Source organism: Xyrauchen texanus, chromosome 37 (genome assembly GCF_025860055.1).
Source record: "Xyrauchen texanus isolate HMW12.3.18 chromosome 37, RBS_HiC_50CHRs, whole genome shotgun sequence".
NCBI classification, from domain to species: Eukaryota; Metazoa; Chordata; class Actinopteri; order Cypriniformes; family Catostomidae; genus Xyrauchen; species Xyrauchen texanus.
This window is the reverse complement of record NC_068312.1, coordinates 2,388,910-2,415,071: the sequence shown is the minus strand read 5'-3', so window position 1 is coordinate 2,415,071 and position 26,162 is coordinate 2,388,910. Positions and strand designations below refer to the sequence as shown.

The window sequence follows — 26,162 nt, the reverse complement described above, 5'->3', positions numbered from 1 at the left end:
GTAGCTCTTAACACATCTGCACGGCTCTTACACTGTCATGTCATAGATCCATCCATCCATCCATCCATCTATCTAGCTATTATTTTACCTTATAAGGATTTGTGCATATTAAGGTAATGTGAATATGTCATGCAAATTTCAGTGGTCTATCATTGCAAAAGGTTTTAGTGAGTTACAAAGGGTTAATCCTTATTAAAGCAAAGAATGCCAAATGTATAATGAACAAGATTGCACAGATTAAGCCTAACTGCACTGTGAACACTAAAAAGTGAACAAAATATCATAAACAGGCAACATTGAGCAAATAAAAATTAAAGATTTGACTATTGTTCTAGTCAGTCCAAAAATCATTATTAATCATAATCATATTGTAAAACACACAACAAAGAAAACCTGTATTTTTTTTTTTTTTCCCTCTGACCACCTGTCACACTTTTCACAATATAATCAATTCCTCATGAAGCTTTTTCTACATTTGCTTCCTTGGAATGCCCCTGGTGCACAAGTATGTCCTACACATTGCAGAAGTAAAATGAGTGGCACTTGAAGTTGATGTTAACTGTGCCATACCTGTTCAGGTTTGAGGCCGGGTGGCACCCATGCATACTCCTCCAATGCACAGCCGGAGTCATCGTCAGAGGTAGAGTTCCTCTGGAAGTCAAACATGATTTTTGAGACCGTCCTCTCCATATCTAGAGCCATATCACCACATCATACCACTCCCACTGCAGAGAGACAGACAGAAAGACAGACAGAGTGGGAAGTGAAGATGTAAGCATGTTTTATAACACACAGACGGCTTGAGAACACTTGTGGGGCTACAGTTAGCCTCTGGCCATCCACTAACCATCATTACATTATGCAAATTGATGCTGAAATCATAGAAGCTGAGTGCACTAAATTCCATCTGTGCAAACACACACACACATACACAATTACAGATGTTTGCAGCCTGATCTCATGAAAATTTTATAACTGTGGGGACATTTCTGCAAAATGATATTACATGGTTCATTTCACATATCACAGCAGTTCTGAGGTGAAATGTTCACTGTGTGGTGCTAAAAGTGAGTTAAATGTTCTCCTAAGATTAATGCACTATTGAGTTTAAATCAACAAAACCGACCTCCCTACCCTAAACCTTAAACCTAAACCTAACCGATAGTGTCATTAAAGCAAATGAGAGATGAAAAACACTATTGCATCATTTTGTGGTGCTTCTATGACACTTTGAGTTCACGTGTGGACTGGCGTGTTCTTCAGGACTCATACCCCGCTCCTTTACATCACAAGTGCAACGATCTATCAGTCGAGCTAACACACAATTTAATCACACTCGAACAAGCTTGTATATGTAGATGATTATGTAATGCAAATGTTAAAAGACTCATTTTAAAATATCTTTAATAATACTGACATGACGAGAATAATATATGTACAGAGAGTAGTTATATACAGCTATGTGAATAAGTATATGCAAAGAGGCATGGGTACAGGTAGTATAACTATGAAAAATATAAATCTAAAATCTAAAAAGTGAATTTGTAAATTTCACATATGGTTTGGACTTGGGCTGTCAATTGACTCAAACTTTTTATTGAATTATTTACATCACATGCCAATTAATTAATCAAATTAATCTTGATTAATTGCATATCAATAGGTTATTTGCCAGGAAAGGCTCCCAAATAAAAAGGATTCAATAATTATATTTAAATAAATGTAAATATAATATTTACATATTAAATAAAGTAATTCAGATCGATAAAATACTAAAACATTCAAATAATTATTGTGACAGACTAGTAAAGCCGTCCGAGGTAGAGTTATTATAAGGGCTTTTGTAAAGACGTGTCTATGTACACATGCGTCAGACAGATGCTTTTGGAGCATCTCACTTTGGTTGCGTTGAATCATAAACACTGTGTCAAGTTGAACTTGAAGTTTGAATCTTTGAAAAACACATCTCGAGACCCCTGCATTCGGAGTTGTGCTCCATCAAGCTGTGTTTGAACGCAAGAACGAAATGCGTTACTTTTTTTAAATAATCAATCACACTGAATTAATGCTTTAAACTGAAGCCCTTGTTTGTACAACAGGTAGCATATATACATTTGAATTTACATATTATTTTAAATTGATGATGAATACATGATTAATAAGTTGCTTAGAATTTGACAAAGTAGTCAACCAAATAGTTTCCCCATGTTTATTTCGGCATCCCCTGCTGAACACGGTTAGATGTGAGTGGGGGAGAATAGGGTGACGGACGCCATTAATGGAACCCACCTTGGAGTTGTGAGCACCTACAAATGTCTGTGATTAGCCACTGACTGGTAAACTTTCAGATTTCACTCAACAGTGTTTGAGTAGTATAGTGGTGAAGAAGTTCAGCAGGGAGATCCTTTCACTGCATTCAGAGAGTAAAAGTTTGGTTTGACCTGTTCCATGTAATGTGTCCAAAGATGAGATCCATGCAATCCATTTTGTTTTAAATAATGTCTCTTTTAACATCCTTTCTGTTCTTTACAGTCAGTTGTTGATTGCAAACAACAAAGAAATATTTAAATTCTAATCAAACACAGCACGAATTCAGTGAAACCTTTGCTCTTAACAAAAACACTCACACACACACCCAAACACTCTCACTAAACTGCTATTCTTAAAGAGACAGTACCATTTTATCATTTTTTTCTATCAACGTAAATAGTACAATTTATGCATGTAACTATACACTGTAAAAAAAATACAAAATATATATATATATATATATATATATATATATATATATATATATATATATATATATATATATATATATATATAATTTCAAGACACCATATTTACTGATGGAAAACATGGATGAATTTGTACATTATTAAAAAGCCCAAAATAAAAATATATAATTAATTTAATTAATGTTATAATAATATAGCTAGTTAAAAGTTTCCCTGTATATTTAACAGAATTAGCTAAAAGAGAATTTCTTTCAAAATGGACATTAAAACTGAAATATACCCAAATGAATCAGAATCAAATCGAAATCTAAAGCGGAATTAAATGAAGAGCTTGTAAATCAAAATCACAAATCAAATCGGCAATCTGTTTTGACACCAAGCCCTAATGGTGACTGAGGCTGTCCATCCCTAACATTGTGCCTGTATTTATATTTTTTGTATGAATTATCCCTTTACCCATTAAAAAATATATTTTTTTTAGTGTATCATGTGTCTATTTTAACAATTACTTTCCACAGTTTAACACAATACCAAACGTATTATTATTATTATTAATTCTATACATATTACATTAGCCGTATTTGATCAAATAAAAATCATATCTGCGGTTTGGGGAGCTGTGAAGATGAAGAATGTTTTAAAAATGTCTTGAGTGCACCATTTAACAAAAAGTAACTGATTATCATAATACATAAGAATTAAAACATCATACTGTCAGTTCAAACTCACATGACAATCCCTGATGATTGTAGCAGAGACATTATTACTATCAGATTTTGCCCTCGGATCGGGGTTTTTGATTGATTCTGGTTTGTGAACTGAAACCTGAGACTTTTTATAAAACATCACACAATCTTACAAAACACATGATGTCACTGTGACATCACAGACATGCATGCCACATAAACCTCAAATTGCTCTTTAGTGTCAGCAGGGAAAACCAGAGAGACTCCAAATACAGTGGCCAAAGATGACAAAACCAAACAGCAACAATGATTTCCTGTAGATGAACGCTGCAGCCTTTCCTCATACACTACATACAGTACAGACTGTGTTTACATGTTAGAAGCCCTGAATATCACTTTTAAGATACAATGCAAGCTAGATGAAATATCACACATACCTGGTTTAGATGACATCTTCATATCTGCATCAACAAATAACCCGAGGCCATGAAAACCAGAGAGAAAAATAGAAAGCGCAGCTCTAAAGCCAGAAGAAACACTTTTCCCTTTTATGTGTCATGCCTCATCCCTCGCTCTCTCGTTCTGCCTGTGGATTTGACTGTTCTGTGTGGGTGTGTGTGAGAAAGAGAGAGAGAGAGAGAGAGAGAGAGCTCTTTATGTAAAAGTCGTCATGAGAGCATTCTCTCTGCTGGTATTGACCATCACTTCTCTTTATGCACTTTATATCATCACAATACTGTCGTTGTACAGCCTACGGTTACTTTACATTTGTGTTCTTAGTAAATGCCATTTAACTGCACAAGAAATTACACTTCTAGCACAAGCTGTCATTTTGGAAATGTATCAGAACTAAGGCTAAATTAAAACATTAATTCAGTGTGATTAATTAAACCTATAAAGTTGTGCAAATCATATTTGATACATGATTTTAAAATCCTGTTGTGTGCAGTGTACTAGATGTCTACTGCCTCTTGGCAACCTCTGGACGGTGATGCATGTCTTTGCTGATCATTGTAACAATAACGATGACACTGTTTCTGATATTTCATAATGAGTATTTAGTGAACTGATAAAACATTCTTTTACAGAAAACTCTCAATGAGATGTATGATACAACAGGCTTTTGAGGCATATCTCTCAATAATAATAGCATTCAATTCATGCTCACCACAATAAAAAACAGAGCTTTGAAAATGATTTATTTCAACTGGGAACTGAGATTTATATGTATGTTATATGTGCAGCCTGCTCTGCCATTATAAAGATCTCATTGTTTTACATACAAGCTATTATCTTCTTATTATAATATTTTTATTTTCATATTTTTTACATTTCAGCTTTTGTGAATGTCAATAAAGTGTTTGTTGCATAAAACGCACATAATTATATTTGTATATATATATATATATATATATATATATATATATATATATATATATCATATTTGATGTGTTAAATTGTAATGCCATACATTTCTGTAGACCAAGGCAAGGAGAGAAAGTTGTGGCCAAACTCCTAAACATATGGTATCTCTGAAAAGCCCAGCGTGTCCTCTTGAGGTACAGCAAGACTTTCTACTGTGGAATGTATGGGCTAATAGAAGTGTAAATATCAAAATAATTTAACAAAAATGAATTGCTGGTTCTGATGATAATGACATTTAAAGCCTGATGTATCAAATAAAAAGAAAATCACAAAACAATAGTCAAGTTTAAAAAACAGCTCCATTTAAAAAAGAACTATTATTTCAGGCTTCATGGGGTTAAATAACATGCTAAATCACACCAAACAAAAAAGGGGTCATTCTTCCCTGAGGTCCACTGATAATGCCAGTCATGTTTTATTTGCACCAAAAATGTCATATTTTAGTAATAAATTAAAATTGTCCACCCTGTTTTTGGCCCTCTGTCTGAAACACTCAGTTTTGACCCCAGCGTCTCATTTAAATGTCAATGTAAACACCCACTGTTCTGATTGGCTAACATTGTGCAGCCCCCAAACACAACCATATTTAGAACTCAACTGGAAGAGAATGAACAAACTCGCTACATTATAAAACTACATTTCATGGTTTACACACAATGCACATCCAACATATTGCATCCAAGTATTTTCAACTTCACTAAAATACATTGGCACCATAACTATCAAACAGTCAGCCATTACATTTGAAATATTCATGAATTCAAATGTTTGCTCACAATTTTACTGTCAAGTCCAAGTGTTTATAACGGCCCCATTCTTCAATAGCAGTTCCTTTGCAAAGCTTCAATCATATTATGACTGATTCACAAGCAGTCCATGATGATATCAGCTGCACAAACACAGTCCATAGCACAGGGACACATGACGCAGATCACTAGAAACGCATCCAAACAGTCAAAGACGTCCAGCTAGTGCTTGTTTTCATACACCAATAACTAAATATATCGCAGATGGGCGCAAGAACAGCAAGAAGAGCAGCTGAATGAAACTGAATGGTATCTCCTTTTCTGACACCGCGTCTTTTAAAAGTGGCACGACAAACATGACAACGGTCAAAGTCATCTGTGAAATGCATGATATATACACACAAAAAAATCTGAATAGTCCAGATGGGTCCCCTTTGGTAACACTAGTCCTGTCTCGTTCACTCTCTGTTTACGATACACACTGAACACACTGAGTTTCCTCTTATACTGTATGTCAAAGAAAATATGATATTCCATTTCATAAACCCTTTAATGCAATTAATCTCAACATGGCAATAAGGAATTTTCTGACTGTGCAGTTCAAGCTTGAAGTTTTTAAGTTTCAAATTACATTTATCTTGTCACAGCGTCCTACGTTCCTAAACATGTCATTTATGACAAGAGATGAAACAACATTTTGACTTCTAAAGCCACTTTTTTATTTTATACGTCTGCCACAGACAATGTAATGCCTTTGAATGATCTCATAATGATTCAAATGATCGTTTTTTTATTAATATGAGTATTATATTCATTATATATTATATTTATCATTATTTTTGTTATTTAAAATACTGAAATCTGTTCTTATCCTACTATCACTTGAAGTCAGGCTTACAACTTGGAAACCCATACAGATATCCACAACTCAGTTTCAAGACACAATATTAACATGGCGACACACAGAGAGACTTTTACATTTACATTTATGCATTTGGCAGACGCTTTTATCCAAAGCAACTTACAGAGCCCTTATTACAGGGACAACCCCCCCGGAGCAACCTGGAGTTAAGTGTCTTACTCAAGAACACAATGGTGGTGGCTGTGGGGTAAACAATCTCTCAAGCAAATAAAATGCACTGACTGTTCAATACCTGTTAAGCAGACATTTCCAGAGACAAACGCTCACCTGCAAAACAAACGCTGTTGTCCTTTGTTCCTTTCAAAATGGTGTTGCCATCTCGTGAGCATCAGACAACAGATCACATTTATGGTAGAAAGATGGAGCTATCAAGTAGTACTATTCCACATGTGCGATGCATTGCTCAAGCAGTATTGCATTTGCGTACTCAAGAATAGTATGTTTCTGGCCTGAGTGTTAAACTTATAGAATAACTACAATACCCACAGAAACCCACAATTACTGTGAATACACGGACGTTTTGAATCCAAACATTTCATACAAGTAGACTACAGAGACACAAACAAATCACATTTCTCAATCGTCTCTGACTTAAGCAAGAAATTATATATAGGCCTTCAGTGACGATGATGAAGATGAGAAAATAAATTGTGAGCCCACACACTTGGCATCAGTCAGTGGCAGTGAGTGGGCCCTCAGCACATGACAGTGCTTCATAATACAGCTGTAATTACTGCCATTGTGTTTGAGTTGATAATTAAGCCTCAGTGACGGCTACACGTCACCATGTATAAATGACAAAACGATACTTGTTGGGCTTACTTTGTGAGTTTATGAAGGGTCTTTCTCCCGAAGAGCTCATTTAATATTAGCAGCAGACATTAGGGTCATTCCTGTAATGTAGAGTATTTTCAACTCTGTAACTTTTGCAAAATGAATAAGCCTCTGTTGAAATTTTAGGAAGTACATGTATTTGATTAAAAGGGTCTATCAGACTGTAAGAAATATGCTAAGCTCAGTCACATAAAGTTTCTTAACTATACAGAAGAAAACGAACAGGCTGGAACATAACAGGAAGAATATAAAGAGCTAAAGTTAGCCATTAACCTACCTAAAGTCCTGGTTACTTCCGTAACCTCCGTTCCCTGATTGAGGGAATGAGATGTTGTGTCGATGTAGTGACACTAAGGGTCACACTTGAGAGCCTGAGACACCTCTGATCTTAGATAAAAGGCCAATGGGAATTGGTGAGTGGTATTTGCATACCCCTCCCCCGGACATAAAGGATTGAAAGGAGGGGAGGTGCATACCGCTCATTAGGTTTTGTGCTGAGGAACCGAGAATAAGGTACAGGCCATTTCAGCGGGTAGTTCAGCATTGTGGCAGGAGAGACACAACATCTCGTTCCCTCCATCAGGCAACGGAGGTTACCGAAGAAACCAGGACATTTACTATCTGTCACTCACTCAAAGTTGTGTCGATGTAGTGACACTAGAGGTCCCCTACAATAATGCCACAACTTAGCTGAACTGGGTTATGTGGAATGGCGGTGCGAGACGGGCAGAATGCTCTGTACCGCATAGCCAGCGCGTAACCTCCCCTGTCGCTAGTGTGAGTGTCGGACAGTGTCCTTGTCGTCCCTCTTTTCCCTCTTTTTAAATTTTTTCTCCCCAGAAAAAGAGTATTCGCTAACTGACCGGGACGCCAGTGTCCACGTTGGGGGGGACACCGCAGAGACCACACCGCACCCAGGGGGGTATTAAGTGAAAATATGTCACATGGTCTTACCAAGTCTAGTCGGAAGTATGTCATGTGGAGAAGTCCCATGGTAGGTCCTGCCCAATGAGGGAGGAAGCTCTACGAGCATGGAGACTGGGGCAGAGGAGCCTCCGTTTGCCAACAGGGAAACATTTATCAGCGGAATATACACCGCAAGGGGTTGCCTATGGTGACTGGCGCATGCGGAGATAGTAGAATCTCGCAAAGGTGTTGGGTGTAGCCCAGCCCGCTGCTCTGCAAATGTTAGCTAGAGAGGCGCCATTGGTCAGAGCCCAGAAGGCTCGTAGCACTGCAGGGCCTGAGCCTGGTAGGCAACAGCTATGTCATCGATGATCCAGTGGGCAATCCTCTGTTTGGAGACAGCGCTTCCTTTCCACTGTCCATCAAAGTAGACAAAGAGCTGCTCAGAGATCCTAAAGCTCTGCATGCGATCCAAATAGTTGCGTAAAGCGCACACTGGACACAGCAACACTAAGGTTGGGTCTGCCTCCTCCTGAGGCAGCGTTTGTAGGTTGACCACTAGGTCCCTGAAAGATGCAGTTTGCCAACAGGGAATATACATTGCAAGGGGTTGCCTATGGTGAACCGGTGCATGCAGAGCACCTGTCCCAGTAAGGGGCGTAGTTAGCACAAATACTGGACTGGCAGTGAGTTTCTCCACAAACTCATCTGCCACAGGCGTAGGAGGAAATCAACCAGGGAACACATCTGTGAACACTGCTGGGAATCAACATTGCACATCTTCAGCTCAAGGAAGGTGAAAGGTGCTAGGGACAAATTATATACGGCTGGTCGACCCGGACTTACATGTTCGTTCCTGCTAAGACACGGGATAAGACCGGCTAAACCCGGAGATAGTAGAATCTCACAAAGGTGTTGGTTGTAGCCCAGCCCGCTGCTCTGCAAATGTTAGCTAGAGAGGGGCCACTGGTCAGAGCCCAGAAGGCCACCACACTCCTGGTGGAATGGGCTCGTAGCCCAGCAGGGGCGGCCCCCCTGCCATGTGCTGAGCCTGGTAGGCAACAGCTATGGCATCGATGATCCAGTGGGCGATCCTCTGTTTGGAGACAGCACTTCTTTTCTGATGTCCACCAAAGTAGACAAAGAGCTGCTTAGAGCTCCTAAAACTCTGTGTGTGATCCAAATAGATGCATAAAGCGCACACCGGACACAGCAATGCTAAGGATGGGTCTGCCTCCTCCTGGAGCAGTGTTTGCAGGTTGACCACTAGGTCCCTGAAAGGGGTCTTGGGAACCTTGGGTGCATAGCCCGGTCGGGGTAACAGGATCACGTGAGAGTAGCCCAGACCGAACTCCAGGCATGTTTTGCTGACAAAGAACGCTTGCAGGTCCCCAACCCTCTTGATGGAGGTGAGTGCCGTCAGGAGGGCTGTCTTCAAGGAGACTGCTTTGTGCTCTACTGACTCTAAGAGCTCGAAGGGAGCCCCTCACAGGTCCCGCAGGACTATGGAGAGGTCCCGTGAGGGAACGAGGCGTGGTCTGGGGGATTCAACCTCCTGCACCTCTCAGGAACCTGATAATCAGGTTATGCTTCCCCAAGGACTTGCCGTCCACTGTGTCGTGGTGTACAGCTATGGCAGCTACATACACCTTCAAGGTGGACAGGGACAACCATCCTTACAATCTCTCCTGCAGAAAGGAAAGCACTGAGCTAACTGCGCATCTCTGGGTGTCTTCGTGTTGGGAAGAACACCACTTAGCGAACAGACGCCACTTCAAGACATACAGGCACCACATAGAGGGGGCCCTCGTCTGAGTAATGATGAGAAAGAAGGTACTTCCTCAGGCGAATTTGCCAGAAAGAGGCTGACACGAGGAGCATGATGTCCGAGAACCAAGTCTGGGTGGGCCAGTAGGGAGCAACTAGGGTGACCTGCTCCTCGTCCTCCCTGACCTTGCACAGAGTCTTTGCAAGTAGGTTCACTGGGTGGAACGCATACTTGCATAGTCCAGGCGGCCAGCTGTGTGCCAACGCGTCTATGCTGAGGGGGGCCTCAGTCAGGGCGTACCAGAGTGGGTGATGGGAGGATTCCAGGGAGGCAAACTGGGCAACCTGTGCCTGCCCATATCGACTCCAAATTAGCTGAACAACCTGCGGGTGGAGTTTCCACTCTCTTTTGCGGGTGACTTGTTGAGACAGCATGTCCACCGTGGTGTTGAGGTCACTCAGGATGTGAGTGGCTCGCAGCAACTTGAGGTGCTGCTGACTTCAGAGGAGGAGATGACAGGCGAGGGAAGCGTAACCCGCCTTGGTGGTTGATGTATACCACCGCCACGTGTTGTCTGTTCAAACGAACATGTGCTTGCCCTGGATCAATGGCCAGAACCTCCGCAAGGGCAGCCTCTGCGACCTTCGTGAAGATGGGGGGACAGGGGCAGGCCGAAAGGGAGGAGTTTGTACTGGTACGCCCAGCCCTCAAATGCAAAACGCAGGAAGGGTCTGTGTCGAGGTAGAATCACGACGTGGAAGTAGACATTCTTCAGGTCTACCACTACGAACCTTGATGTAGGACGCTCGCTAGAATGCTCCTTAATGTAAACATCTTGAACGGGAGTCTGTGTAAGGCCCGGTTCAGAACTCGTAAGTTCAAGATTGGCCGCAACCCAGCGCCTTTTTCGGTACAATGAAGTAGGGGTTGTAGAACTCGCTCTTCATTTTGGCTGGAGGGACAGGCTTTATCACGTGCTTCCATAGAAAGGTGCCAATTTCCACGCGCAAGGTGGCGGCGTTCTCACCCTTCACCATGGTGAAGTGGATGCCGGAAAACCTGGGCGGGCTTCTGGCAAACTGAACCACGTAGCCAAGTCTGACGGTCCAGGTCAGCCATCGCCACGGGTTGGAAAGCACGAGCCACGCATCCAAACTGCGGGTGAGAGGGACCAGGGGAACAATTTCATCGGACGTACAGGCGGGTGGGGCCTCGCGCCGGGGTGGAGCCAGGGAGGCCACATTGACGGGTTTGAGCCCTGTGGTAGTGATGAGTCGAGAGACATCAAAGCACTTACCTGAATCCTGACACTCACCAGCGGATTGGTCGAAGAGGGGGAAGGAGGTGTTTCATCCCCACGACCCATCGAAACCTTCCGAGTTTGAGTATGTTTGTGCCACAGCTTGGTGCGCAGGGGCGGGGAGACTGCCGTTGGGGCACTGGACCTGCCAAAGAGAGATAGAAGACGGTGGACTGAGGAAACTGTTCCTTGGGTACCACAGCTACTTGAACATGCGGCAAAGTTAAATGAGAAAGGAACTACAGGATCTCCTACTGGCCCTCCACCGGTGGGTGGAGTGGTCTGTTCACCAGCTCCGGAATAGTGGATTACCTGGTCCCTGAGTCACCCATTTCCGGGGCACTTGGAAGCCTTCTTCTTGGCGGCCAGCCGTGAGACGGGTGGCGTCTGTTTCCTGCGGGGGGCTCAACGCTGGAGACGGGCAACGGGGACGGGCCACGGGGGCCCCGCTGCAGCCACTGCAGGGAGACACCCTTAGCGATGAGCAGACAGAATGCAGGGTCTTGAACCACGCCACTTTCTGGGCAGGATGGTGTCCGTCTGCTGCTTCACTGCCAAGATCTGCTGGGCAAAGTCTTCGACGGTGTTGCTGAATAGGCCAGCTTGGGAGATGGGGGCTATCAAGAAGCATGTCTTGTCTGCCTCGCGCATCTCGTCCAGGTTAATCCATTGGCTCCTGGGCCAACAGTGTGGACATCGTCTGCCCGAGAGACCGCCATGACCTTCGTTGCCTGGAGGGCAAGGTCGGTCACTGAGCGCAGCTCCTGCATCAATCCCGGTTAGCAACTTCCCTTGGTGGCCGAGTCCACAAGGTTGCCATGGTCATGGCCTCGCAATGAGGACATGATGCATGCTCGAAAGATGTCTCGACGTGGGTGGCACCCAGGCACGAAAGACAGAGATTGTGGCTGTCAGAAGGCAAGCAATAATATAAAACCGCAACCTGGAATAATAACCACACAATTGGAAAGGCATCTTTAAAAAGACACGTCTTGAAAAAGACGTTCCGATGTGTGTCGCTCTTTTAGAATATACTCTTCTGTGAGGGAAAATGCTCTTTTAGAATATACTCTTTTAAGATCTGCTGAAGCAACCACGGGCGATCTCTGCAGTGCACCTGTGCAGAGAGGGGAGAAAGCCGCTGTAATGCTCCGTAAGGATCCAGCAGAGATGAGGGATGGAAATTGCTCGCTCAGGTTTAACCATCGATCATTTGGCTCCGAAGAGAAAATCTAATGAGCGGCATGCACGTCCCCTCCTTTTATACCTGTATGTCAGGGGGAGGGGCATGAAAATACCACTTGCCAATTCCCATTGGCCTTTTATCAAAGATCAGAGGTGACTCGGCCTCTCAAGAGTGACCCCTAGTGTCACTACATCGACACAACGTCGAGTGAGTGACAGCTAGGGAACAGTAATTTAATGTACATTTTAATATTTTTATCATTCAAATTTCTCTAATTTTATTAAACGGGATGGGATGTTTTACAGTAAGCCCACTAAAACCAAAGAACATCACAGAATAAAATGCAATGCTAATATATACTGATGTTTGTTCTGTTGTTTTCAAACAAAAATGATGTAGGATGATGTCATTAAGGAACTGGAGACTAAGAGGATGGAAAGTAATATTGTGCATATGGGGTAAAATTTGAAACACAATAAATAAATTAATAAAAAAGGTTATCTATTTAAACAATATTCCTAGAAACAGATCAATATTTGAATCCTTTTTTACTATGAGTCTACACCTTCAATTACACATTCAGACACCTACTGGTGGGGCTGGTCAAAGGTGGAGATTTATAGTAAAAAATTACTTAAATATTGATCTGTTTCTCCCCCACACCTATCATATAACTTCTGAAGACATGGATTAAACCACTGGAGTTTTATGGATTACTTTTATGCTGCCTTTTTGTGCTTTTTGGAGCTTCAAACTTCTGGTCACCATTCACTTATATTGTTTGCACCTTCTGAACTGAAATATTCTTCTAAAAATCTTCATTTGTGTTCTGCAGATGAAAGAAATTCATACACATCTGGGATGGCATGAGGGTGAGTAAATGATGAGAGAAATTTCTTTTTTGGGTGAACTATTCCTTTAAGAAACTGATGTTGTTTTTATTTGATAAGGCAACATCCAATCAAACTAAAGTGAAATTATTTGAAATTCACCCCTACATTCACTTAAGTTTTCTGTGATAAAAGCAAAATCATATGATTTTGCCGTAAAGTAAATATAGCACAAAAGTATAAGTACTTTCAACATAGAATAAGTTCCTTTAAGCGTGAAAATATTAAGTAAATTTTAGGTATTTACTCAATTCAAACATGTAGAAATGAATGCCCTAGCTTTATCATATCATATTATGATTGTTTGTTATCTTTACAATGTGTCAATGTGTATTAATCCTTATGGTTTCATTGATTGCAAGTTGATTTACAGCGTTTTTATTGCTCATTTTGTTGTTACGTTTGGTAACTTCTTGTTTTGTATAGTCTGAAGTTCATTTTCTTCCTCAAAATTACATGTTCACGATCGAAAAAATTATTTGTTAATTGTTACTGTCATTATTGTGCTTTATGCACCGTATTCGGGTCTGCGTGCAGAGCTCTGGATCTTGTTTCTATCGTCATTAAAGCAAGGTGACGTTGTCTATCAGACTTCTTAGCATGCATTAAGCTTCAATGTAGAACAAAGGCAAACTGAGTAAACACAAAACACAGTTGTCAAACATATTTTTTTTTATTGAAGCAAAATAGTTTTGCAACACCTATACCACCCATGTGAAAAACTAACTGCCCATTAAACTTAATAGATGTTTGTGGTGGGGCCTGGGTAGCTCAGCGAATAAAGACGCTGCCTACCACCCCCGGAGTCACGAGTTCAGCCAGGTCTCCTAAGCAACCAATTGGCCCGGTTGCTAGGGAGGGTAGAGTCACATTGGGTAACCTCCTCGTGGTCGCTATAATGTGGTTCTCGCTCTCTGTGGGGTGTGTGGATGCCGCGGAGAATAGCGTGAAGCCTCCACATGCTCTACAGCTCCACGGTAACACGCTCAACAAGCCACGTGATAAGATGCATGGGTTGACAGTCTCAGACGTGAAGGCAGCTGAGATTCATCCTCCACCACCCCAATTGAGGCAAGTCAGGACTTTGGCATTCCAAATTGGGGAGAAAATAATAATAACAAAAAAATAAATAGCTGGTTGTGCCACCTTTAGCAGCTACAACTGCAACCAAACACTTCCGATAACTGGAGATCGGTCTTTTACAACACTGTGGGGGAATTTTGACCCACTCTTCTTTGCAGAACTGCTTTAGTTCAGACACATTGGAGGGTTTTCGAGCATGAACTGACCGTTTAAGGTCCTGCCACAGCATATCAATCGGGTTTAGGTCAAGACTTTGACTAGGTCACTCCAAAACATTCATTTAGCTTCTTTTGAGTCATTCAGAGGTGGACTTACTCATATGCTTTGGATCATTGTCTTGCTGCATAATCCAGTTGAGCTTGAGCTTCAACTCACGGACTGATGACCGGACGTTCTCCTTTAGGATTTCTGGTAGAGAGCAGTATTCATGTTTCCCGCTCTTCCATGCATGGCATTTTTGGCCAGTGTCTTTCTGATAGTGGAGTCATGAACAGTGTCCTTTATTGATGCGAGAGATGCCTGCAGTTCCTTGAAAGTTGTCCTTGGCTTTTTTGTTACTTCCTGGAACAAAGTCATTGCTGTGCTCTTAGAAGAATTTTGGAAGGTCGACCACTTTTGGGACGGGACACTACTGTGCCAAATTTTCTCCATTTGGAGATAATGGTTCACACTGTGGTTCATTGGAGTCCCAGAGCCTTTGAAATAGCTTTTTAACCCTACCCAGACCAATGTATATCAGTAACCTTTTTCCTCATCATTTCTGAAATGTTTTGACCTCAGCATAGTGTTCTACTGGATGAGACCTTTTAGCCAACTTCATGCTGCTAATAAAGATGTGTTTAGGTGTTGATTTGATTGAACAGGGCTGGCAGTAATCCGGTCTGGGTGTGTCTAGTCCAGCTGAACCCCATTATGAACGATGTTTCATAGATTTGGGGATTTAGGCCTTCTGTGCCATGTATTGCTAAAAATGCTTTTATTTTATTTTTAGGAAAGAAAAGAAAACAATAATACTTTATTAACAGTGTCAAGATAAAGCCTTTCACAGTATAATGATAGAAATGCACTAAAATTTCACCAACTCAAGTAGCCTAACATTAAACATTTCCCAAAGTCTAAGTGGGAGTTTGACTGATTGAGAGAACTATTGCAATGGGCATTAAATCTCTTAAACTCTCATCCTCCACACAATGTTAATCGGCCAGCAGACTGTGGCTATCCTCTTTGCTACACAATTGCGAAGTTGCGTTCATGATGAGTGTAAGAGCGTCAACACCAGCAAAAAGCAGCACTTTGAACTCAAAGTGCTGCAGACAGCGTTTTTGTGATAGTTAAGACTTGCTGTGCTTCTGTGGTAATTAAATTGTGCCTTACAGAGGCTGCAAAGTACTTGATTTCACAAGTCCTGTTTGGGCTTATTTTGTACAACAAATAGTATTAAGAGGTCCTTTCTCCATCATTTCATCACTGACAACGGCTGTTATGTGTTTGTTTGTGGTGTGTGCATCAGTGTAATGACTGCCCATCAGTGTTCATGCTGGTTTATGCTTTATTATGTGATGCCCAGTAAATTGTTATCACATTTGTGGTAGATTTTTTTTGTGATTTTATAAAGAAATGTTTTTGAATTTTGTGCAGGGGTAATTAACCTGTTTCTACCATTTATTTGCACTAATATATTTTATATAAAGGGCAGGAGTAATTTTTGAGTTCGTCAGCAGTGGGCAGTGTAGCGCTTATTGTGTTTCCGGGGCGTTACGTCAGTTTGTCCCGCTTTGCGATCTTTCTCTTTCTGCTGAGCGAGATGAAAGACGGACGCAGACTTTGCCCTGTCTCATTTATTTCTCCTGTTTCAGGTTGGTAGATTTGTAAATTAAGTTAATAACTGAAATCTAATATGTTTACATGTCGCTGAATGTTTGAAGGGCCATGTAACAGGGCTGTGTTATGAAAATGTGGACATATATGGATATAATGTTACAGCAGTGTTTGTATGTTCGCGCCCGGTGACGTCATCTGTGATTACCAAAGTCACGTCGAACGGAGTTTTATTTTTAGTTCTTTGAACATTTTTGTAAAGTTAGATAGTTTGGAAATGTATGAGATTGTGTAATGTGTGAAAAGCTAGTGTTAAAACCAAACGTTTTATATTGTAAAAGTGGTTTTAAAAACAAGGTAGAAGTCTGTCAGCTCATGCATTGTGGAAGAGTAAAAAATGATGCTAGTTGAAAAGGCATTTAGGAATTATATGCAAGTGATAACATAAGCTAGGTTTTATATTAAGTTGGAAAGAGACAACTTACAAGGTAACAGAGGTTTTTGTCATTTTGATTTATTTGATCATACACAATTTATATATCAGTAATTGCTGAAAGATGAAAAAAAGACATTGTATTTTTGAAACTGTCTATTTCATGAGAAAACATTGTGTGTTGGTAACCAAGTAGGATTTTAATTGTGATTGTGTAATAAATCCTCTTGGCTCTCTTTCTGCTGAGCGAGATGAAAGACGGATGCAGACTTTGCCCTGTCTCATTTATTTCTCCTGTTTCAGAGCGAGAGCATATAAGCCGTTTACATGATACCAGCCGGTACCTGTAACAGTTTATTGGGGGCTGGTCCGGGATCACTCCCACCTGGTGGCCGGAAGCTGATCCAGTGATACTGCAACCTCGGACCAAAAGGTGACCTGATGCAACCAGCGAGCTGCAGCCAGTGAAAGAAATCTCCAAATAACACCGATCCTGTCTACTAATGAAGAGGTTACCGGTTATGAACAACGAATGGTAACTGTGCAGTGCTGAAATCACTACTCATCAAGAACAACGCGTGAATTGTAATCCTGGACTTTGGTGACCAAGTGCGTGGAATCGGGAAGCAGTTATGGCGGATAATGAGAGGAAAAGGTTGGTGTGGGACATCAAAAAGACCCTGCTCACTCTTTCCGTAGATGAACTGTTCCAGATTGCCAAGTCAGTGGGTGCAGTGCCAGGAACGGATGAGTCTCGCGTCAATCCTACAGACGAGGAGGGTTGTTTTGAGTACATTTGCAGTTTCATGTTCAGTGGGCTTTTACTAGAGTTAGAGGATTCTGGGATGGCACATTTATTAAACTTAAAGGAGGTAATCGACACAGTCATTCAGGGTCATGCTTCACAAGTTGCTGTAGCAATTGATGTATCGGGCAGTGGGGATGTAAGTCATTCTAATGATAATGTTAACCCAGCTGACGATAGTGATGCTACTGATTTTGGGATTGCTAGTGCAACCCACATGGCACTTTCTACGGCTAGTGACACACATGACACAGAGCTGCAGAAACTACTTACTAGTTATGATGAGCTGAGTCAGAAAATTATGCAGTGCAAACACACACCCCCTCCACGGTCTGTACCTCAGTCATCTGTAAAGATAGGACTCACCTCACAGAGTAGTAATGTAGCAGGCCCCAGAGGTTTAAGTGAAAACTCAACACCATTAACACATGACAAGTTGCTCTCCTTAAGAGAGTTGTCTTACCTTCATCGCAGGGAATTGAAGATTCAGGGGGGTCAGATTGGGGACCAGGGGTCAGATCTCAGCTATAACAGTGTCTGTCGGCAGATGGAAGACGGATTAAAGGAGCAGTTCAGTGATGCAGAGGTTGTAAGAGCTGTCCTCAAAGTCATCAAGCCAGGAACCTTTAAAGACATGTTGATGAATAAGGATGATCTGACTGTCGAAGAACTGAAAGCCTTTCTCCATTCTCACCTGGGTGAGCAAAGCAACACCGAGCTGTTCCAGGAGCTCATGTGCACCAAACAAAAAGACAGTGAGACACCCCAACAGTTCCTATACAGAGTCATTGGACTTAAACAGAAGATCATGCTAGCTTCTAAACATGCTGACACAGGTGTCAAGTACAGTGCAAGTACAGTGCAGGATGTGTTTCTTCATACCGTGTATCAGGGCCTAGGTCATAAACATGATGATGTCTGCAGAGAGCTGAAGTCATTGCTTGGGGACACCGGAGTATCAGATGAGGCAATCCTGAAACAGATGAAGAAAATAATGTGCGATGAAAGCGAAAGGCAGCGAAGGCTAGGTCCAGCCACCCGCCAAAGACCAACAAATGTGCACAGTGTTCAGTCTGAAGTCAACGCTGCACAGTGTCCTAGTGTAAAGGAGAAGGTACCAAAAACAGATACGATCCAGCAGTTAACGGAAAAACTTGAACAGCTTACAAGTATGGTTGAGCTCATGAGACAGTCAATGCAGACACAGGTGGCAGGACAGTTCAACCACAATGGGAAAGGCAGAGGAGACCGCAGGAGAGAGAAACCATATGGCTGTGACAAGTGTGTGGAGCAAAATCGTCCCGACTGTCCTCACTGTTTCCACTGTGGTGAAGAAGGCCACTGGGCAGTGGGCTGTCTAAAGAGACCAACACGTCAGGGAAACTGGAGCCGGTCCCTGCCGAGGGACAAACAGTGACCGGGTCTCAGCGATCGTCCCAACTTGACACTTGTCATACTGTTCAATCTGAAAATGAAAGACTGGCAAAAGACTCAAACACTCACACAAAAGATAGAATCACGGAAAAGAAACAGAAACAACCTAACAAGACAACCAATCCATTCACTCAGGACTTACCTCACAGCAAAAGGGAACGCCTAGCCAAACTCATTCGAAGGAGGGCTCTCACCCAATGTAACCTAAATGGATTAGCGGTCAGTGCTCTGCTAGACACTGGTGCTCAAGTAAGCATGATTGATAGAGACTGGAAGAGTAGATATTTACCTGACACTCCTGTAAGGCCCCTCAGTGACATTATTGGTGACGAAGACGAGTTAAGGGTGTATGCAGTAAACGGTGATGTCTTCCCATTTGATGGCTGGGTTGCCCTTACAGTCAATTTGATGGGGAATGAGGACCCTAATCTGTCAATCACTGTGCCTTTTCTTGTCAGCAGTCTTGTTCTGGAGAGACCACTGCTGGGTTTCAACGTGCTGGAAGAGATGATAGAAGAACAACCTGAAAAGCTGATTTCAACCCTCGTCGTCCTACTCTGTAATGCCTTGTGTATACCAGCAGAGAAGGCAGAGCTAATGGTGAGCTTCATCCAAGCCAGCAAACCTGCTGTACTGTGCGGACGCTTACGGACAGGCATACAGGACATTGTTGTCCCAGCAGGTCAGGTAGCCTGGGTCAAGTGTCAACTTCCTCCTCACATGAGTACATCGGACACAGTCATCCTATTTGAGCCTGATGACAACAATGTGCAGTTGACAGAACTGGACGTGGGTGAAGGTCTGTTGGAGGTACAAAATCCAAGAAAACCCTATGTAGCTGTACCTGTGGGTAACAACACTAAACATACAGTAACTCTGCCGAGAAAGACAGCACTTGGCAGCATCCACGGTGTTAAAAATGTGATCGCCACAGACTCACCTGAAACACCCATGCCCACAGTGATTGTTAACAGTACTGTATCAACACCTGTGAACGCCCCTCCAACGCCATGGCAACCTTCCATCGACCTCAGTCACCTTGATGGGACGCAAAGGGAAAAAGTCAACAAAATGCTGTGTGAAGAAGCCGGAGCTTTCGCACATGACAGCAGTGATATTGGATGTTTACCAAGCCTACAAATGTCGATCACCCTCACAGATGAAATTCCTGTGCAGAGAGCATACTCAGCAGTCCCGAAGCCACTGTTTAAAGAGGTAAAGGAATACGTGCAGGAGTTGCTGATGAAAGGTTGGATAGTTAAGTCCAAGTCCCCATATGCTGCCCCAGTTGTCTGTGTTAGGAAGAAAGATGGCAGCCCTACGGCTTTGTATTGACTATCAGCCTCCTGAACAAAAAGACTGTACCTGATCGACATCCGCTGCCCAGAATACAAGACCTGACAGATACACTGGGGGGCTATACCTGGTTTAGCATCCTCGACCAGGGAAAAGCTTACCATCAGGGTTTCATCGCCGAGGGTTCACGTCACTTGACTGCCTTCATCACCCCGTGGGGCCTCTACGAGTGGGTCCGTATCCCATTCGGACTCTCAAACGCCCCAGCAGCATTCCAGCGGAGCATGGAGGAGGTGCTAGGCACACTCAGGGATGAATGCTGCATCCCATATCTGGATGACGTGCTCTGTTATGCCAGAACATTCGATGAGCATGTGGAGGCTCTCCGTAAAGTGCTCCAGGCTCTTCAACAGCACGGAGTAAAACTGAGGCCTGAAAAATGTGAACTGTTCAGACAAGAAGTCAGGTACGTCGGGCGCCTTGTGTCAGCTGATGGTGTAAAGATAGACCCAAGGGACTTTGAGGCAGTCAAAACCTTGACAAACAAGACACCACAGACAGTTGGTGAGGTAAGGAAACTGACTGGTTTCTTAGGATATTATCGCTCTTACATCCAGGATTTTTCCAGGATCGCAAAGCCAATCTATGAGTTGCTCCAAATCAAGCCAGGGAAAGCCCAGATTCCAGAACGTGGGAAAACCACCAAACGCCCACAGCTGCCTTCCCGAGAGCCTGTTGACTGGACTCCTCAACATCAGGAAGCCTTAGAACAACTGGTAGATCTTCTTATAACTCCACCTGTTTTAGCCTATCCTGACTTCAACCTACCTTTCACTCTGCATACAGACGCCTCAGACCAGGGCCTGGGGGCTGTCCTCTATCAGCGCCAGAATGGAAAGCTGAGAGTCATTGGCTATGGCTCGAGAACGTTGACACCGGCTGAACGTAATTATCACCTGCACAGTGGAAAACTGGAGTTCCTCGCACTGAAATGGGCTGTGTGTGAAAAGTTCCGGGACTACCTGTACTACGCTCCCCATTTCACTGTGTACACGGACAACAACCCCCTGACCTATATCATGAGTACAGCAAAACTCAACGCTGTTGGTCATCGGTGGGTGGGAGAACTCTCAGACTTCCGGTTCGACATCAGGTATAGGCCTGGAAAATCAAATGGAGATGCAGACACACTGTCTCGGCTCCCGTTGGACATGGGGAAATATGAGGTGGTTTGTACGGAGGAGTTCTCGAACGAGGCAGTACGTGCTACATGGGATGGGAGTCAGGCAGCAGCACGGAAGGATGTGGCCTGGGTTGCAGCACTTAACATGCGTTCCCCGGAACCTCCTCCGCAACCTCATTGTCACCTGCTAACCATCAGCCATGATGATCTTGTAAAAGCTCAAAGAGAGGATCAAGCAATAGGCAAGGTTATTGAGTTAAAGGAGTCAAACACAAAACTGACGGATGACATACGCCAAACTGTAAGTGGAGCCACCCGGAAAGCTGCTGCATGAGTGGAGTAAGTTGCACCTTGAAGACGGACTCCTGTACAGAAGGACGACCCAGCGCAAGCAGTTAGTCCTCCCTCTGAAACACAGGTCAATAGCTCTGAAGTACCTACACAATGAGATGGGTCATGTAGGCACAGAAAGAGTACTCCATCTTGCTCGGGAAAGGTTTTACTGGCCCTTTATGGCGAAAGAAATTGAAGACCATGTCACCCGAAAATGTCCCTGTATCAGATCTAAGAAACCCACAACACACACTCGAGCTCCTATGGGCAGTATCACATCTAATTTCCCTTTAGAGCTTGTGTGTATTGATTACTTGCATCTGGAAACCAGTTGTGGAGGATATGAATATATCCTAGTAGTAATTGACCACTTCACTAGATTTGCTCAGGCATACCCCACGAAGAACAAGAGCGGGAAAACAGCTGCTGAGCGCATCTTCAATGATTTCATACCCCGGTTGGGATATCCATCCAAACTACATCATGACCAGGGTCGTGAATTTGAGAACAAGCTATTCCGATCATTACAGCGGTTGGCCACTCGCGGACGTCACCCTACCACCCACAAGGCAACCCAGCCGAGCGGTTGAACCGCACCATCCTCCAGATGTTGAGAACATTGACTGACAGTGAGAAACTACGGTGGAAGGACCACCTCCCGCATGTTATACACGCATACAATTGCACCAGACATGAATCCACGGGCTACTCACCGTATTTCCTCCTCTACGGCCGTCACCCACATCTCCCGATCGACTTGCTGTTTGGATTGAATGGAGAAAGGGAACCATACTCACCTAGAGGATTTGCAGAGAAATGGGCTGAAAAGATGACAGAAGCCTACCGCATTGCTAGCGAGAATAGTAGAAAGTCCAGTGCCAGGGGAAAAGTGACGTATGACAAGAAGACAAGAGGGGTGGTACTGCAACCAGGGGACAGAGTTCTGGTCCGGAACCTTAGTGAACGTGGAGGACCAGGGAAACTAAGGGCGTACTGGGAGAAGACTATATACATAGTCGAACGTCAACTTGGTGAGAACCCAGTGTACGTTGTCTGCCCTGAAACTGGAAACAAACAGAAGAGCAGGACACTGCACCGTAATCTCCTGTTGCTGGTGAACGACTTACCTGTCGATGTTTTTCCATCTGACACCAGACCTATCCCTGAGAAGAAAACACATAACAGACAAAACCAAGACAGAATTACAGACACTCAAAGACAGGCAGACACGAGTGAGGATAGTGAAAATGATTCAGACGATGATTCTGGCTCGGGATACTGGTTAAGGAGACCAGTCGTAAGGACAGAGGAAAGGCCTGTTATCTACCAGGAGCAACTAACCAGCTATCCAGAGATTCGGGGGTCAGGACCAACACCTGTAAGAAGAGAAAGTCATACGGTACCTGAACACTTACCAAACCCTATTGAGACAAGACACAACGGTGATGAAAACCTACCTTTATGCATTGAACCTGTGGAGGAAGAAGAAAACAATGGGCACCAAGACTCTGACTCAGAAGTTCGACCTTTGACCCCTCCTGTAGAAAACACTCAGTCAGACATTAGAAGGTCAGCTCGTGAGAGAAGGGCACGCCGTTTCCTCACATATGAGTCATTAGGTGAACCATCAGTTCAGACACACGCCACAGTTAATTCAATGACTGGTTACACAACACCGTATGTACCTGTCATAGAAGCATCTCATCACACTACACCTGCACACTCACTCTTTCCATACATACCGCCTTATTGTATTCCATATCCGTATCCACTCCATTACCCTCAGACACCATACTTACCATATCCTTACCAAGCTCCAGCCACATACATTCCACCTACTATGCTTGTTCATTGAATAGAGATTTGAGAATCAAAGTTAAGAGTTAAAATGGTTAAACAGTTTAGAGATAAAGATTTTTGGAAATGTCAGAAGCCATTTTTTTTTTGTCAGGGAGTGTGTGATGCCCAGTAAATTGTTATCACATTTGTGGTAGATTTTTTTGTAATTTTATAAAGAAATGTTTTTGAATTTTGTGCAGGGGTAATTAACCTGTTTCTACCATTCATTTGCACTAATATATTTTATATAAAGGGCAGGAGTAATTTTGGAGTTCGTCAGCAGTGGGCAGTGTAGCGCTTATTGTGTTTCCGGGGCGTTACGTCAGTTTGTCCCGCTTTGCGATCTTTCTCTTTCTGCTGAGCGAGATGAAAGACGGACGCAGACTTTGCCCTGTCTCATTTATTTCTCCTGTTTCAGGTTGGTAGATTTGTAAATTAAGTTAATAACTGAAATCTAATATGTTTACATGTCGCTGAATGTTTGAAGGGCCATGTAACAGGGCTGTGTTATGAAAATGTGGACATATATGGATATAACGTTACAGCAGTGTTTGTATGTTCGCGCCCGGTGACGTCATCTGTGATTACCAAAGTCACGTCGAACGGAGTTTTATTTTTAGTTCTTTGAACATTTTTGTAAAGTTAGATAGTTTGGAAATGTATGAGATTGTGTAATGTGTGAAAAGCTAGTGTTAAAACCAAACGTTTTATATTGTAAAAGTGGTTTTAAAAACAAGGTAGAAGTCTGTCAGCTCATGCATTGTGGAAGAGTAAAAAATGATGCTAGTTGAAAAGGCATTTAGGAATTATATGCAAGTGATAACATAAGCTAGGTTTTATATTAAGTTGGAAAGAGACAACTTACAAGGTAACAGAGGTTTTTGTCATTTTGATTTATTTGATCATACACAATTTATATATCAGTAATTGCTGAAAGATGAAAAAAAGACATTGTATTTTATTTTTGAAACTGTCTATTTCATGAGAAAACATTGTGTGTTGGTAACCAAGTAGGATTTTAATTGTGATTGTGTAATAAATCGTCTTGGCTCTCTTTCTGCTGAGCGAGATGAAAGACGGACGCAGACTTTGCCCTGTCTCATTTATTTCTCCTGTTTCAGAGCGAGAGCATATAAGCCGTTTACATGATACCAGCCGGTACCTGTAACATTAACAGTAAATGTGTTAATCGCAATTAAAACAAATAAATTGTTAAACTTTTTTAGTTAAACACATGCGTTAACACATAAAGTTTGACAGCTATAGACTAATAAAATAAAATGTTCCTTGATATTTTGACAAATAAGAGATCTTTCGTCTATAAAAACATACTGTGAATTTCAGAACTCAAAAATTAATCCCTAATGCAATAAAAGCATTTATTGAAACCAAGCTGCCAAAACACCTCATTCTCTATTTTTGTAATATTGTGATGTCACAAAGGATACTCATGAATTCATGACCGCCTCTACAGAAACAACATCAACGCCTACATCATCACACACTTGGCCCCGCCCACTGGGGCCCAGTGCGTACTCAGAGAGAGAGAGAGAGAAAGAGAGAGAGCAGGGCAAACAGTGTGGCCTAGTGTATTTTAACTATTCCTGAGCACTGCCCATCTGCTCTATTTTTAATTGTTGGTGTATATAAACATGCACTAGATGGACATCTTTGACAGTTTTGATGCATTTCCAGCTATGTGCATTTCAGTACAGGATAATACTGGAAACTAGATGTATATGTCTTGTGCTTTGGACTATGTGTGTGCGTCATGTGGATGTGTCTTCAACGTATTTCAGTGTGGATTACATGTTTTGTCGGCATGTTTCAGCTTGTATTGGTTGTGAACCAGTCATAAAATGATTCAAGCTTTGTCAAGGAATTGTTATTGAAAGATTGGGCAGTTAAAAACACTTGGACCAGATCAAAACCGGAAGTATTCATTTATGAATATTTCAAATGTCATGACTGTTTGATAGTTTATGGTGCTGACGGCTTGAGGCTGTCTACACAGAACACGTCAACACAAACTTTTTTATTAATTTTTTTATTAATTAATTTTTTTATTTTCTCGCAAATTTGGAATGCCCAATCCCTAATGCGCTCTATGTCTTCGTGGTGGCTGCTGGACCAGACAACATTCCTGGCAGAGTGCTCAGAGGATGTGCAGACCAGCTGGCAGATGTTCTTACTGACATCTTCAACATCTCTCTGAGCAGGGCCATCATTCCAACGTGCTTCAAGGTCACCACCATCGTGCCCATGCCAAAGAGGTCTTCAGTGTCCTGCCTCAACGACTACCGTCCTGTCGCACTCTCACCCATCATCATGAAATGCTTCAAGAGGCTCGTCATGAGGCACATTAAGACCCAGCTGCCCCCCTCACTAGACCCACTGCAGTTTGCGTATCGTCCAAACCATTCAACAGACAACGGCATCGAAAAACAACCCTCCATCTGGCCCTCACCCACCTAGATAAAACTCATATGTTTGAATGCTGTTCATAGACTTCAGCTCAGCATTCAACACAATCATTA

The 26,162-nt window shown here is 42.6% G+C and overlaps 1 protein-coding gene across 2 annotated transcripts in view; it reads right to left on the bottom strand.

Moving 5' to 3' along the window:
- LOC127630670 (prickle-like protein 2) overlaps positions 1–26,162 on the bottom strand; it is a 108,354-nt gene that overhangs the window by 15,311 nt on the left and 66,881 nt on the right. Inside the window, exons 1-2 of one of the 2 annotated variants that reach the window (XM_052108313.1) lie at positions 3,862–3,999; positions 571–725 (exon numbers count right to left, since the gene is read on the bottom strand). In XM_052108313.1, coding sequence (XP_051964273.1) covers positions 571–702 — 132 coding nt within the window. In that variant the 5' untranslated portion in view covers positions 703–725; positions 3,862–3,999. Of the gene's footprint in view, positions 1–570; positions 726–3,861; positions 4,000–26,162 lie in introns of those variants that run through there. The other variant, XM_052108312.1, reaches the window with a different exon arrangement.